Source organism: Toxoplasma gondii, chromosome V (genome assembly GCF_000006565.2).
Source record: "Toxoplasma gondii ME49 chromosome V, whole genome shotgun sequence".
Taxonomy (NCBI): domain Eukaryota; phylum Apicomplexa; class Conoidasida; order Eucoccidiorida; family Sarcocystidae; genus Toxoplasma; species Toxoplasma gondii.
In genome coordinates this window covers 3,148,499-3,162,211 of record NC_031472.1, presented here as the reverse complement: position 1 = coordinate 3,162,211, position 13,713 = coordinate 3,148,499, and the positions used below count along the sequence as shown (strand labels likewise).

The following is a 13,713-nucleotide window of genomic DNA, read 5'->3' as shown; positions in this document are numbered from 1 at the left end:
AGCGCGACAGTGAAGAAGCCATGATGTGAGAAATCTGGTCGACCGAAAGCACACCGTCACGTCTTCAGTTGTTACCGTTGATCAGTGCTTAGTGCTCCCAGCGTAATCAGGGTTGCAGATAGACTAAAAGTCACGTGTTTGAATACACTTCATATTCGCCTCAGTCTCTACGAGCACACGGCCACAGAAGAAACATCCAGTTTCCAAGGTGGAGGACGTATCTCCGAGATATCATATCTATCCACAATGACAAATCCCTTACCACGCACAGCAAATCAGCCCTCGAAGGGCGCATCGCGCCAGGAACCTCATTGGCGATCCAGTAATATGCTAGAATTCGACGGCGTCCGCAGAGAGAATTTTACTCATGAACGACACAGAATTCTGTCAACAGAAACGACATGCTGCCCACGGCTCACTGACAACCCCCAGAAATGCGAGTGGATGCATTCTGGGGCCAGCTGACAGTGGGCGCTGGCACCTTAAACACAGCTGCGGGTACTCTTCATTTGTCTCCAGATGCGGTGTACCGCCAGTTGTCGGGGACGGATTTACACGAGTAGCTGACCCCCAAAATCCGCAGTACATCTGGATATCAACGACCAGGCTAAGTCTCACGTTCCGAACGGAGTTCGTCCTGACAGTGAAACGCTAAAGCGCCTCCTCGTCCATTGCCAAGGGAGGGACAGCACAGGGCGGGCCTGAACCAAGCCCGGGTGGTGCAGCACATCGTCTGTCCATGTAGAAGATAATATTCTCAGCATCCTAACTGTACAATGTACTGGGTGTAGGTCGTCGCGAGAAACAGGCGCCTCCGTACCTTCTTATACTACACAAAATATCTGTCTGGCTTCACAGAACTAATAAGCTACAGAACTGTTGGCTGCTGCCGACACGGTCGCCCCCGAAAAGCTGCATACCGTCTCAAATCTTTCCAAACCCGCATGCAGCGGCACTTCATTCCGTTGTTCTTCAAATCCCCATACAGTGACACATCGAAACAAGGCCTTCTACATCTCGACCCGCTAAACCACGTATATAGGACGCAGAGATTAGCTGCCGCTAGCCTCCATGCAGCCGCATCCTTACTACTAATTTCTGAAACCCAACAGTAGCAGGGAACATTTCAGTCAGCGATTGACACTACCTAGGGATACCTTCAGGCATGCACTGGGGGCGGATGACTCCTCAAGGGGAGGCTGATCGTGTGGATCGCGAGCCTGGTGGATCCAGAGCAACCTACAGCCAAGTTCCCGAAGCCTTAAAACTAGATGTTGACATCTGCACGTAGACAATCCAGGTTCACTCCCAACCGTTTGCACGCTCCACCACCTTGCTGGTTGGAGTCAAGGTATGACAAGCACGACCGATGAACAGATGGGGCATGCAAACCACATCAGCGCTTCCCGGCAGCAGCGAGGCGGTTCTTCTTTGCTCTCATCATACCCGTGCTACAACCAAAACCATGGCCCACACAATCTCGATTCCAACAAACCGGTCGCCGCCACACCCAGCCCTGATTCACCAGTGCCTGCCGGCCGGCCGCGATACATACGTACTGGACTCTCTGGGTCCATCCCTCCTCCTCGACACTTGTCTCTACCGTGTCCCGTCCTTGAATCGTTGCCCAGCGCTTGTGGACGCGTCACGAGCCCTGTCTTGGCTGAGGCAAGGCAAGCAAAGCCACCGAATCACGCCTCGAGACATGAACAGGGGCAGCACCTGTTGCTTCCACTGTCGCTAACACGGCACGTGATTCACAGACAATTCATGCGCCTAATGCACTTCGACTGTTCTTTAGCATTTACGTTTACACTGACAAACGTGCATAGCCCGTTAGCCAGCGCGGTCGGTAAGTCGCCGCAAGCATCTCGACGCCTGTATCTACGACTGCCCCGACATACTCAAAGCAGCCGTCGAATGACATAGCGAGCCAGGCTTCTGGTTACAACAGTGAATACGCGACGAGCGTCCATCGCAGGACCTTCTGCGAAAGAAGCACAACACCCCGCGCACAAAACGTAAACGAGTGTGTCGACGGAAAAGATGATTTACTAGATGAGGTTACAGCAAAGGAAACCTAGTGCGTAATATGCGTGTGGTCTCCGCCGATCCGAACGACCGCCTCACAAAGACTGTGACACACCATCAATGTGCTCCTTACAGACAGACCAGGCGGAGGCCACCTCCCCATACGGAATAGGCAACAGCAACATCCAACGGAAAACCAACAAACAGCAAAACAACGTATTTCTAAAAAGGGTGGACCCTTTGGGGGTTCTCACCGGACTCAGTCGAACGTGGAAAAAGAGAACTCGTCATCGTGCGTCGACTGCCACGTCCAAATAGTAACCTATACACGAGTGCGAGCCTTGTGAATCGACTTCTCGCTACAAGATTTGTGCATGAGCGCGATATTCAGCATCGCATCTCAGCAGTCTACTGGTGAGGGTCACCACACTGCAGCATCTCCTCTCTCCCTACCAACAGATTCTGCAAACACAAAGCCTATCGACAGGACGAAAGATCAGGTTGCGGTCTCTCCTCACGAGCAAGACCCGTTTCCCACCTTCGCTGTTATACTCCCCTAGCACTAGAATCGTATCCACGTATATATAACATGCAGCATAGTTGCGACCAGAACTCAATCCTTCTCTAAATGTCGCACACAAAATCTCCTTCACGCCCCTCATCTACTGACAGATGAAAATGCTCATTTAATAGTTTTTTCGCGAACAAGGCTCCACAATGCAGTGTGACCTGGTGGAAGCGGACGATACACTACTGGACACCCGCAGTAGAGACTTCAAATTACGGTGCATGATTAACCGCCACTAGTTCCCTTTCGTGTTACCTAGCAACAAGAAATATCAGTCGACCGCACATTCTCACCAGCGAGCCCGGAGGCTTGGCCAGCATACACAATATCAATAAGAGATGCCGGATTCACACTTTCCCAGACTTGTGCTGTCGGTGGCCTGTTCAAAAGCATTCCCAAACCCCTCTCCCCACCCAATGCGTACGGAGACCCGTGTCGTCAGCTGTGTGTGCATTGACGTTTCGTAGGTTTTGAATATACTGGAAGGCCACCTCTCAGCACCAACCGCTGCAAGCCCTTTCAGCTTGCCACCGCTAACACAAAAGAGGAATCTCCCCCCTTTCGGATGGGGCCGTTTAAACGAACAGTGAACGCCTGGCTTCAATTATGAACGTGGTGCATGTATCAGCGAAACTGTAGTTCAACGCGTGCCCGACAACTCAGCATGTGTCAGCCAGCCACCTGCTCGCCGTTCCTCATTAAATACAAGAACGTCTCCGCCTATCAACATAAAATTCACTGTTGTGAAGTTGCGTATTAAAACGGTGTCAGCCTAGCAACACCATCGGTGCTGACTTTCAGCAAAAATCCGAACGGGTGGCGCGTGGCACACCAGCCTTGGCGCGATTCCGCTCCAGCGGTTGGAACCACAACGGAAATAAGAGGCATCCCAACGAAACGTGAAGGTTGAAAAAGTGATGTAGAGCTAGACAAGACTCACAAGCAGCTGTAAGGTCCACTCTTGGTTCTGCGAAACCGAGTGTTCTCTCGCCACAATGTATGAAATGCATGTGTTGTTCGAAACGACGGCATGGTGTTCTTGACTCTGACAAGTTATACGCCCATCGGGTGGACGCGCCATGCACATGGCCGATCAAACATGTAACACATCCCCCGGCACGAGGGCTCTGCACGTGCGTCTTTTTTCGATAAAACGATGGGATGACGGCGTCATCGTTGAAGCAAGTCGTCCGGCGCCACATCCGCCGCACATCCACCAGCCCTTTTCGTTCCAGCGCCCCTACCACCACTCAGCCGGTGGCGATGCCTACTTCATAGAAACGCAGTAGCCGCACATCTCTCAGAGTTGTCGGCAACCGCCCAGTACATTCGCACGCAGTTCGAAACTGGTCTTTAGCAATCGACATCAAACTGTTGAGCGCTTACAGCCGATGACTGAACAAGAAATGAGTACAGCAACAATATCGGCCACCCTACGGAGACGCCCCCGTCATGAATTGTCTGAGTGTACCAGTCGCCTCGTGTCTCACTTGAGTCGTACCGCCCCACCTTTCAGAGTGCTGCATAAAGGCTCACGTCGACGATTACGCCATCAAGGAGGCATGTAGCACACAATGCCACAACTCCGACGCTCACCTCAAAAACGTCTGCGCAAACCTCTCTGAGTGGACGTGCGACGTCACATTGCACCGCCAGAGCATACTCCACCTTTCCTCACAGTGTGACATTCTCCCGTCCTGCAATACGTCCTCCAATGTCTGCTGCACAGAGAGCCGCACAATCCCCCCACCCACAGCAACGAACTGCTTTTGTCGTCCCGTTCTTCCATCCGTCGCCATTTCTCGTTTGGAGCAGAAACATACCTGAAAATCTTCACTCAGTTCAAGGGTCGTGCCCAACAAATCCATTTGCACACACTTGTCAACTGCCTACAGGATGTTGGCCACACCTTCCACCGCCATGCATGTCGTTCCATGGATAGCTCGCGAGCAGCTGCTTGGACTCTCCAGGCTTGCCGAAACGTAGAGGCGACAAGATCGCAGGCCACACGAGCACTAAGGTCAAATGTGCGTTTACCGCCGCAGCGACTACGACTATGACGTTGCTACTCAGGATCAATAACGAAATGTCACTTCCGATAGCACTGGTCACTGATGACGAACAGGGCTTGTTGACACGTCACGTTAGTAGTCTTGACTCAGTCGGATGATGCATGGCATCACTTGTTTTTGGCGTTGATGGCACCGATCAAAGATGAAACTCAGCCAGCGTACGACACTCCTCCAGATTCCCCACGCCGTTTCTCACTATGGAACCTCGCCACTGTGTCTGTCACGACAAACGCATGCTCCTGATGCCTCAAGACACACGCAGTGGATCCCCCCTGAAGGCTTGTGACGAAGGCATTGATTGCTGAATGGACACTTGGTGCAAGTGACGCATGCCGGCTGTCCTTCTGTCCTTGAGGCCCTCCGAATCCAATATCCTGTCAGTGTCCCAGCCTCCACAATCGCCTCCAAGACCTGTGCCTTATAGTCCTCAGCACACACAGATAGCTCTCGACCGGTTGATCTCCCACACCCTCCTGAGCAACGGAATCGCATGAGCCTGCGAACAACGAATTCCTCACTACCTACCGTTTGAGCCTGGAAACAGAAAGACAAAAGCATGGCAGATGTCACTGTGTCAAAATTCACAAACCCATCGCAAGCGGTGGGCAACGAGTCACGCCTCGCTGTCTCTAGAAGCGCCAGCTCGTTCCTTCCTACTCCCCTTGTTGCCTTTCGAGGCATATCCCATAGCTCTGCGTAATACCTGGCATCGATGAGCAAGCCCTCAAGTAGGCATGCCACGGCCAATGCTACCTCTTTGTCGCTCGCATCAGGGAAATACGCCTTTCTTCGCAAACCCCACTGAGTGTAGATGCCACGGTACAGTACACCGCAAGACCAGACACAAGTCTTCTAACTTTCGAACCACTACCCCGCTCTTTGGTACGTCCGCGGCATTTCTACGGGTAGGCATTTGCGCGTGGAATCACTCGTTCACCTCAAGAACCAGAGCATTGCTTCTGCCTTCCTGCGCTCCCGTCCCCCGTAATTTCTGGTAGCCTCACGAAGCCCCGTTTCACTTGCTGTCTCATCCACCGGATCTCATCAACACCGCCACACCATTCTTATCGTATGGAGACGGTTTGGGCAGACCCCAATAGTCAGGCGATTTGCGACCGCCTGCCACGCGCGTCATCATTGGCTCAATCAAAATGAGATGCGCCCGATGCTTCTTCTCGCTCGTTTATTGAAACTCACAGCCATCAACCACAACCAGTGCAAGTCTACCGAGAAAAACAGAGTGGGGCCATCCTTGCACCTCGCTCCTCTCGTCTGCTTGCATCACTACATTCATGCTAGCATACAGGCGTACGCCGAATGGGGTAGACACCATGTCAGCTCTTTCACGGTCCGCGCGCCACCACTATACTAAATGCAGTACCTATGAGCTATTCGTGAAGGGACCTCGCGCCCACATTTGCAAGAGGCTCGCGGAACGTTTCTTGCATGAAGCGCGTCATGCTTAACGATTGTGAGGAAATGGCGCATCGCCGTTCTATCTGCCGCACCCGCCGACGTGCACTGAAACAACGCCAACAGCGATGCATGACGGAGCGATCCAGAACACGCCAGCATACAGCCACGACGATCAAAACACTGTGACGCTAGTTCCGGAAAGAGTGACCTCTGCACAACACGCCATTGCACGGAGAACTCGCTCCAAGGATCTTCACTGGATTAGTTTATTCAAACAAGATTCGAGCGACAACGTTTAGTGTCGCTGCTAAGTCAGCACGGAGGTGTGAACCACCTGACTATTTATGAGTCTGTTGCAAAGTGCCATCTTCCGTCCGGCCGCCTGCAACAGCTGCCTCGTCACCTACACGTACTTCCCGAGTCTGGAGATAACACACTGCGCCAGTTCGCACCCCGAATCCATGCGGGACATCCGATATGGGAGAGAATCCCCCATAAAGGTATTTGTAGACGGCGCCACTGCAAAACCCTACTTCGCACCATCGTAACCATATTCAAGCATCGCGCATGTTTCGCGAGTCGATGGGGTGGTTCGCGTCCACTGAGCGACTTCTGCGCAGCCTCTCGTCGCCTGAAATAACTAGGTGTGGTACGTGTTCCTTATGTAGGCGAATAGAACGTCAAGGTCCAGGGACCGTTGTCACGCCTACAGCATCATTCAGTGAGAAGGGATCGCTGGCTCATGAGTTGCACCATCGGAAATACTTCTTATATCATGGTGATACAGCGCACAGGGGTGCAGTCAAACACGTTTTGTTGACCGTCGAGGATCGTGGTGTCTAACCGGTATTCAGTCGTCTACTGAACAGCTCTTGGCGATGCTGAGCCATTCCGCTGACAGCCAAGAAAATGTAATTTTGATGGGCAAATGCTTTCCACGGAACGCCGTATGGCCTGACAAACTACTTGCTCGCGGGTAGTTCAGAAAGCTAATGCATCACTCGAAATGAAGTTGACTCAGGAACTCACACCAGTAAAGAGACACTATTGGAAGAAGATAGTTTGAGACGTGGATAAAGAATAGATGCCAAGTGTGGGAGGGGTGAGGAGTCGACGTCGAGTGGGGACTGAGTTCTGTTCTATATGGAAACGACATGCACCCTTAGGGCATTTTGTTGATGCGGGAGCCAAGCTTACACAGTTGTCTTCATGGCCACCTTCTGCAAGTCTCCGGCTAGTGCTTCCTGCAATTTCTCCACTTGTTTTTCTTAGCAATCGTCGCCGACACTGCTGTAGCTTGACAGAAACCAGCAGGAGCACCAGCGAGGCAGTCAGTGTAAAGATTAACGTGACCGCATTCTTCTTATAGGTACGACGTAACGCCACGGTTGTCTTCTTGGGTGGGCTGTTTCTGTAATACAACAGGCAAACACACACATCGTCTTGTACTCCCAGAAAGAGTGTGTACGAATGGATCACCCTGGCCCTGGTGCTGTGATAGCGTGCTTCCACGCTACCAAAACGGTAGGACCTTGCCAGAAAGGTCACTTCATGGTGCTAAGGGTGACATTATGTTTATTATGTTCGGACTTCAACGGACGGCGTCTTTTAAGAGTGTTACCAATGGGGACAGAAGTCCGACATCTTGCGTCATCTTTGGTACTTGACGAGTGTACTTGTAGGTTGGCAAGAGTCTCCTTCCCATCTCAACTTGTGACTCCTACCTTTTCGACTTCTTCAGAAGAACACCGGCTTGCCGTCGTTTTTGTCCTTCCTCGGTCGGTGTGGTTGCGGTAGAGGCCCGGAATGTTGCCACAGCCACATTGGTCCGGCTGTGGATAGTTGGTGTTTGATCCAAAACGTGTGTCGCCATTGTCAGACTGTTAACGGAATGCGCCTGCCCCACAATAAAGATGGTAAAAGAAGTCAGACTCGCTGCTGAAGGTGGATTCATCACCGTTATTGCTTGATGACGTCACGAAGGGGCACGCGACAGCGCCGATTTGCGCGCACACCGTGCATGGAACACGCGAGCCCCAGGACGGCTCACAGTGTCTGTACTACCACAAAAAACAAACGTGGTCTTGAAGAGAGTTCGGTTTTCTTTACGCTACTTGTCTCAAAAGTGGAACTGCTCCGGTGGTGGAAGCAGAGGGGGGAGAACACCCAATGAAATGTCAACAGCAAACGGGAAGTCGATATTGTGGCCCGTACCCCTCCCCCCACTTCCGCGGCTAGTAGGAACACGGGACCGCCAGACAGCGTCTCACTTGCAGGCATCGGATCCACAGCGACGTGGAAACAACGAAAAGGGCATGAAGCGTGAATTTCACTCGATAGATCAGCCTCCAAGTCCAAATGTTTGATATCTACAAAGCGTGTGGTTTTCCTGCATCCGAACAGAAGCGTCACAACGCAAAGCGTGAAGACTCTCTGCGCAATCACCTCTCGGCTTTCAGTACCAACATGACGTTCGGGTACGTTGTCTACAGGAAAGCAAGAAGACAAATCTTCAATAAGTTAGCTCTACTGGCACATGCGAGAGAGGATGCCCCGTAAGCCCTCCACCGCCTGCCCTTCTGCCACGGCCACCCGATAAGCCGCCGAATGCAGTCAGTACTGTCTTTTCAAACACATCGCAGAACATAATGGACGGCATAGCGCGAAAGGGTCTGATACATCTCGACACATATACTTCTGGCACGAAATGTGACATGGTGATTTGAAGGCATGGCAGACTCAAAAAGACGTCGATCTCTCATTTATCGAAACGGGGCCAGTGTCAACCCAACCATCACGGCAGCTACGCACGGTGACTGGACACTCAGATGTCCAGCTGTGAGGCAGGTGTGTTCGTGCTTGTTCCATTTGCCTTGAACCATGTCGAAATACTGGACAGTCTCCAACGGCTATGGTTCCTTCTCCGATGTGCCGAAAGTGGGTAGCCCTGGTGGGCGAGGTTTCACACCGCTGCAGACCAGCAGTTTCTCACTCACTCCCATCATGGTCATGAAATCGGCCGTGGATGCAGCACTAAAGCAAACTGCACTTACTGGCCACGGGTGGCCCAGGGTGAGCGATGCCGCCTCTGGGTTTGCGAGGCGCGGGCCGTGACAGGGGCACCGTTGTTGCAGAAGTGTTCCACACCTTTAGACAACACTGCCCGCAATACCAAAACTGCTACTTGCTTCTTGTATTTGCTCATATAGGCTTCGTGTTGAATACAAATGATCAGCTGGAGCATCAGCATAAACACTAGACAGGTGTGTCACGGATGTTCGCAACAACCCACAACCAAATCGGGTTCACTGTCTCTTTTGGTGCAGTGTCGATTCTGCCGACAACGATATCGGATCGCACTTCAGTTTTACGTTCTCGTCGGCAAGAAGACGGCACTTCTAGTGCGTGTCCGTCACACTCTACTTGCCTGACCAGGTAGCACTAATCTACTACATGAGGTAAACTGTGTGGACATTCGACGCGAGACAAGGCGATAGCAAGCAGACAAACAATGTGGACATTCGACGCGAGACAAGGGGCTAGCACGCAGACAAACAATATAGTAGACATTGTCTATGGCGTGAAGCATCACCGTATGCGAGTGAGCATATGCTATGAAGACACCAAGTCCCAATGTCCGCTTCTGGTATATCCAGGAGGAACATGTAACGAAGCACTTTTGTTTTTCTGCTATTCAGGGGATTCCCCATCACGAAACAGAGTATGCGCGATCGTGCAGGAGTGACGTGTTGTTATACAAAGTGTCGATGCCGCAGAACTGGGGAACGATATTTCTGAGCTCGGGCTCGAGGAGCATCGCGACGCATGCAATAGCTAAACTCCCAAAGTGGTAGGCAGAGACAAACCACCCATTTCTCTTTCAGTGTCTACGTGTATAGCAGGGTATACACATCCGAACAGCCACGTATCCGACTAAGTTATTGGATGTGCTCTCGCATGTCCCCATGAAGCTGAGCATAAATCATGTTGGTGACGTATGCGTGCCGGGACAGCAGTAATTGAAGCACAACAAAGTGGTCGTCAGTGTGTCTTGGAAGTTTTCGTTCAAACCTCCGTACCTATTATCTTAATTTAAGTTGCACATTCAAACCAATTTCGTCGATAGAATCCCACGAACAGGGACCGGTTTCCAAACAGTGTTTGTGGATGTGGGAAACTCCAGCTTCCGCTCCTACTTGGTAAACAAGCGGAGACGGCTGCTTCACTCCAAGGATGCCGTTATCACACATGTTTAAATTCACTGTTCCATAGCTATGAGTAATATCAGTTTGGGGCCAACTTTTTTAAACTTCAGGAACCAGAAGGACGCTACACCGTCCCTACACGTAAAAACAACGAACCGGGTCATTCGACGCCCCTAAACTTTGGAGCTCTTCTTTGACGCTGCAGGACTGCAGGAACGCACGTGTCCCTGTCAATACCACAGGCTATCTGACCCTTTGCTGTCTAAGTATCTGTATGAGGTCTGAGCTCCCTTGCAGAAGCAGATCTTGCCGATCACGTTGAGTGCGGTTTGAGGAAGACTATCCCTAAAATCCTTTTTTCCCTTTGACCCATGCCACAAGTCCATCCTCGCGAGGCGGTGCAAGAAGGCAGTTGGGGCTTACAATGATGAAACCAATCTCGATGAAAGTTTCACCTCATGAACAAACTCTTCTTCAAATGTTTAAGTGGTGTGGCGCAGCAAGCGTTGGAGTGGTGCCTTCTTTCGCATCGATCCGTCGCTGGAGTTGCTCTCTCCGCTTAGGTACGTGGATGTCGCCATGGATATCGTGGGACGCTGTTCTTTCTTTCGTGTCTCCCAGGGACCCTGTACCTCTAGAGGTGTATCAGGAGAAAACCGCAGTCTTGCTCTAGGGCACCCGTGCGTACATTATATCTGACCCTCGTCTTCACATGAGTGTCCCTTTGGGCTGTTTCCTGCCGTGCAGAGAGCCACACCGGTGCCCGAATCGTCTTGAGGTCTCAAGTAGTGCCCAAGCGCGTCTCAGGTTGCATGGCAAAGGCCCAAAGACTTCGACCGCTGAAGAGAACCCTTTTTACCAGACCGTGGTTCATGGGGGATCGGTCTCTTGAGAACATCATCAGCAGTCGTCGACGCTCTGAAAACAGCCTTGTGCTTAGATTGGAATGAGCGCCCACTGAACGGATAGATTAACGAATGAAGGCGAATAAATAATCACTCGTGGCGGGATCAAGAGCTGACGCAGTTCTGAAGGTATCGACTAGCTGGGCCTTGAATTACTGTGGTGACGCGACCCTTCACTTTTTTCCCTGCGAGACAGCAAGTCTCTCCGTGATGATATAGGCAGTAACCCCAATATCTGTCTCTGAGCTGTTCTCGTAAGGCTGGTTTCACGTGGACTCACTCGGCATATCTAGTCCGGATTCGTCTCTGCAGCAAAATCTGTTTCTGTCTTGTTCCAGTTTTTTGATGCCGTGCTTCTTCTAGGAGATACTGAAGCATCTGCTGCTATTCTTCCGACATGGAACAGCAGCTTGCATGGCGCCTGATAGCCGCACAACGCAACGCCAGGGGACTCACAAAAAGTGCCACAGCTTCGCGAGCGCCGTACTCTCCAGCTTTCACTCCCACATACCTGTCGTCTTTTGCTCGTTGGCGTCTGTGTACCCTATCATAATTGTAGAAGTCCCCTTCTTGTTGGGACTACGTATTGTGCTTTCGAGTTGTCGAAGCAGAAATCATTTGCTTCATCCAGTCTCCATGTGCTACCTGAAAGTCTGATGATACAAAGATTCTAGTTGCACAGCATGCCTTGCAGCGCATACAGGTGTGGCGCAGCTCTAGTCGAAAGGCCCATATTTTTTGAACCGTGCCTCTACCTCGCACATCCGTCGACGCCGCAGGTGGACAACACGTGTATCCTGCGCCGTATGGTTGGGGTGGCGCTCTCTGCAAAATTTACCTCATTCATGATAGTCTTTGTAGCATTGTACCCTGAAGGGGCTGCGAATTATGACGAGCAGCGCACCGCCACACGGACAATCGCACGCCCGTTGTATGTGCTGATGCAGAAACGATCGAAGACTCTCATGATACCCTGTGTCTACTAAAGCGGAACGATGTCTGGGGACGGTGATGCTCGAGAGTGTTCTTCACGGCTGACAGTTTAGGGTTTAGAGGCTAATTATACTGAGCAAGGCGAATTGCCCTTATCCCCGAAATTACTTTTATATCTCATCGAAGTGAGATGGTTGCGGCGTTCATCTGCAAAGAATTCCGGATTTACTTACTATCTCTGAGGCCCGTGGTTCTCTAGGGAGCGCCACTTTCTCCCAACGCATGCAGGCACGGTCCTAGCCCGCTAGCGTGCCGACATTTGTGCGCTGTCGTCTGCGTTCATCTCAGACTTGCTGCTTTGGGTATTGGTTGCTAAAAACGACTATCGGCAGTACGCTCATTTGGACACTATGCAACATCCCCATGTCAACCCTTACCAGAGGCAGGCTTCAGTTCTCGCCACTTTGCCTTCTGAAGGCCTTCATGCATTTTGGTCTTCAGGCACTGTTGTGGCAGCGAGTATGAACAGTGGGTGTTTCTTGGAACGCTCTGTTGGTGACGAATTGCCTGCCACCGAAAACGCTCGAAGACAATTCGACATCGTAATGCTCATCGCAACTTCTCTGAATTTAACAGTCTCGTTCATATAATGCGTGTGAATGCGCCTAGTGCAAGACTGAGCGTCTGGCACCTGCCACCGTGCGCTCACAGCAATAACTAAACGAAATACTGCGTCTCTTACTGAAGATTTCCTCTAGACCAACCTCAGAGAAGGGAACCGCAAAAAAAATACAAACTACTGCCGAACTGCACGTAAGAAGTCTGCTGAAATGTGGAGTATGACATAATCGGTCTGGTGCTCCGCCAAGAATACCATGCTCACCTTGTTTTCGGGGATGACGTTATCCAAAACACCTGGCACACTAAGAACTAGTGTCACTCAAGTCAAATATATGTTCACGGACCAATGCGGGCGCCGCGATCAGTAGGGCCCAAAGCGTGGACGCTTCCGTAGTTTGGTGACATCAAATTCACTTTCACCAAGTGCCCGCATCGCCCGTCTGCGGTTTCAGCTGCGATCTGGAATGATTCTAAAGGCGGCTAGTTGTCGCTGAGGAGCCACACCGTTAACCATGAATGTTGTCTTTAATGGTGGCCACATTTTCTCTATTCCCAACGGAGCACTTTAGGGAGTGTGACACACAGTAATGAGATTATGTCACATTCGTCAAAATGCATTTATCTGTGCCGCAGTTTACGATGGTGATGCAAATCACGGTGACGCGATGGTTGTGGGAATGAGCAAGCACCAGCCATTTGACACTGTCTGCCGAATCACGCCATACCATTACCATCTCAAGGTGACTTTATGTTTCAAGCTCCATAGTTCGTCTCAAACAACAGTATACTGGACGAAGAAGGTGTGTCAATGTTGAACGTGACACGTTGAGCTGTGGGGCAAGCGGTGACTTTCCTGATGTCTTTTCGTGACTGGTAGTTGGAGAAACATCTTATCGCGGACGTACAGCATTCCGCTACAGATGAGTGGACAATGATCCGCTGGCATCAGTGGAAACAGGAAT

The 13,713-nt window shown here is 51.2% G+C and overlaps 1 protein-coding gene across 1 annotated transcript; it reads right to left on the bottom strand.

Moving 5' to 3' along the window:
* Nucleotides 1–3,285: 3,285 nt before the first annotated feature.
* TGME49_283450 (Toxoplasma gondii family B protein) lies at nt 3,286–8,263 on the bottom strand. The gene is made up of 4 exons (XM_018781896.1): nt 7,812–8,263; nt 7,285–7,498; nt 6,495–6,509; nt 3,286–5,205 (listed from the first exon to the last, which is right to left on the bottom strand). Exons 1-4 carry the CDS (start codon nt 8,039–8,041, stop codon nt 4,867–4,869), a joined length of 798 nt encoding a protein of 265 aa, XP_018637757.1. The 5' UTR covers nt 8,042–8,263; the 3' UTR covers nt 3,286–4,866.
* Between the last annotated feature and the right edge of the window lie 5,450 nt (nt 8,264–13,713).

What these genes read in the sequence shown, in the direction of transcription:
- TGME49_283450 (XM_018781896.1), bottom strand. Translation starts at nt 8,041, where the DNA reads ATGAATCCACCTTCAGCAGCGAGTCTGACTTCTTTTACCATCTTTATT. An exon ending in CTTCTGAAGAAGTCGAAAAG is followed by an intron (nt 7,499 to 7,811) that starts GTAGGAGTCACA and finishes GTTGTATTACAG; the next exon opens with AAACAGCCCACCCAAGAAGA.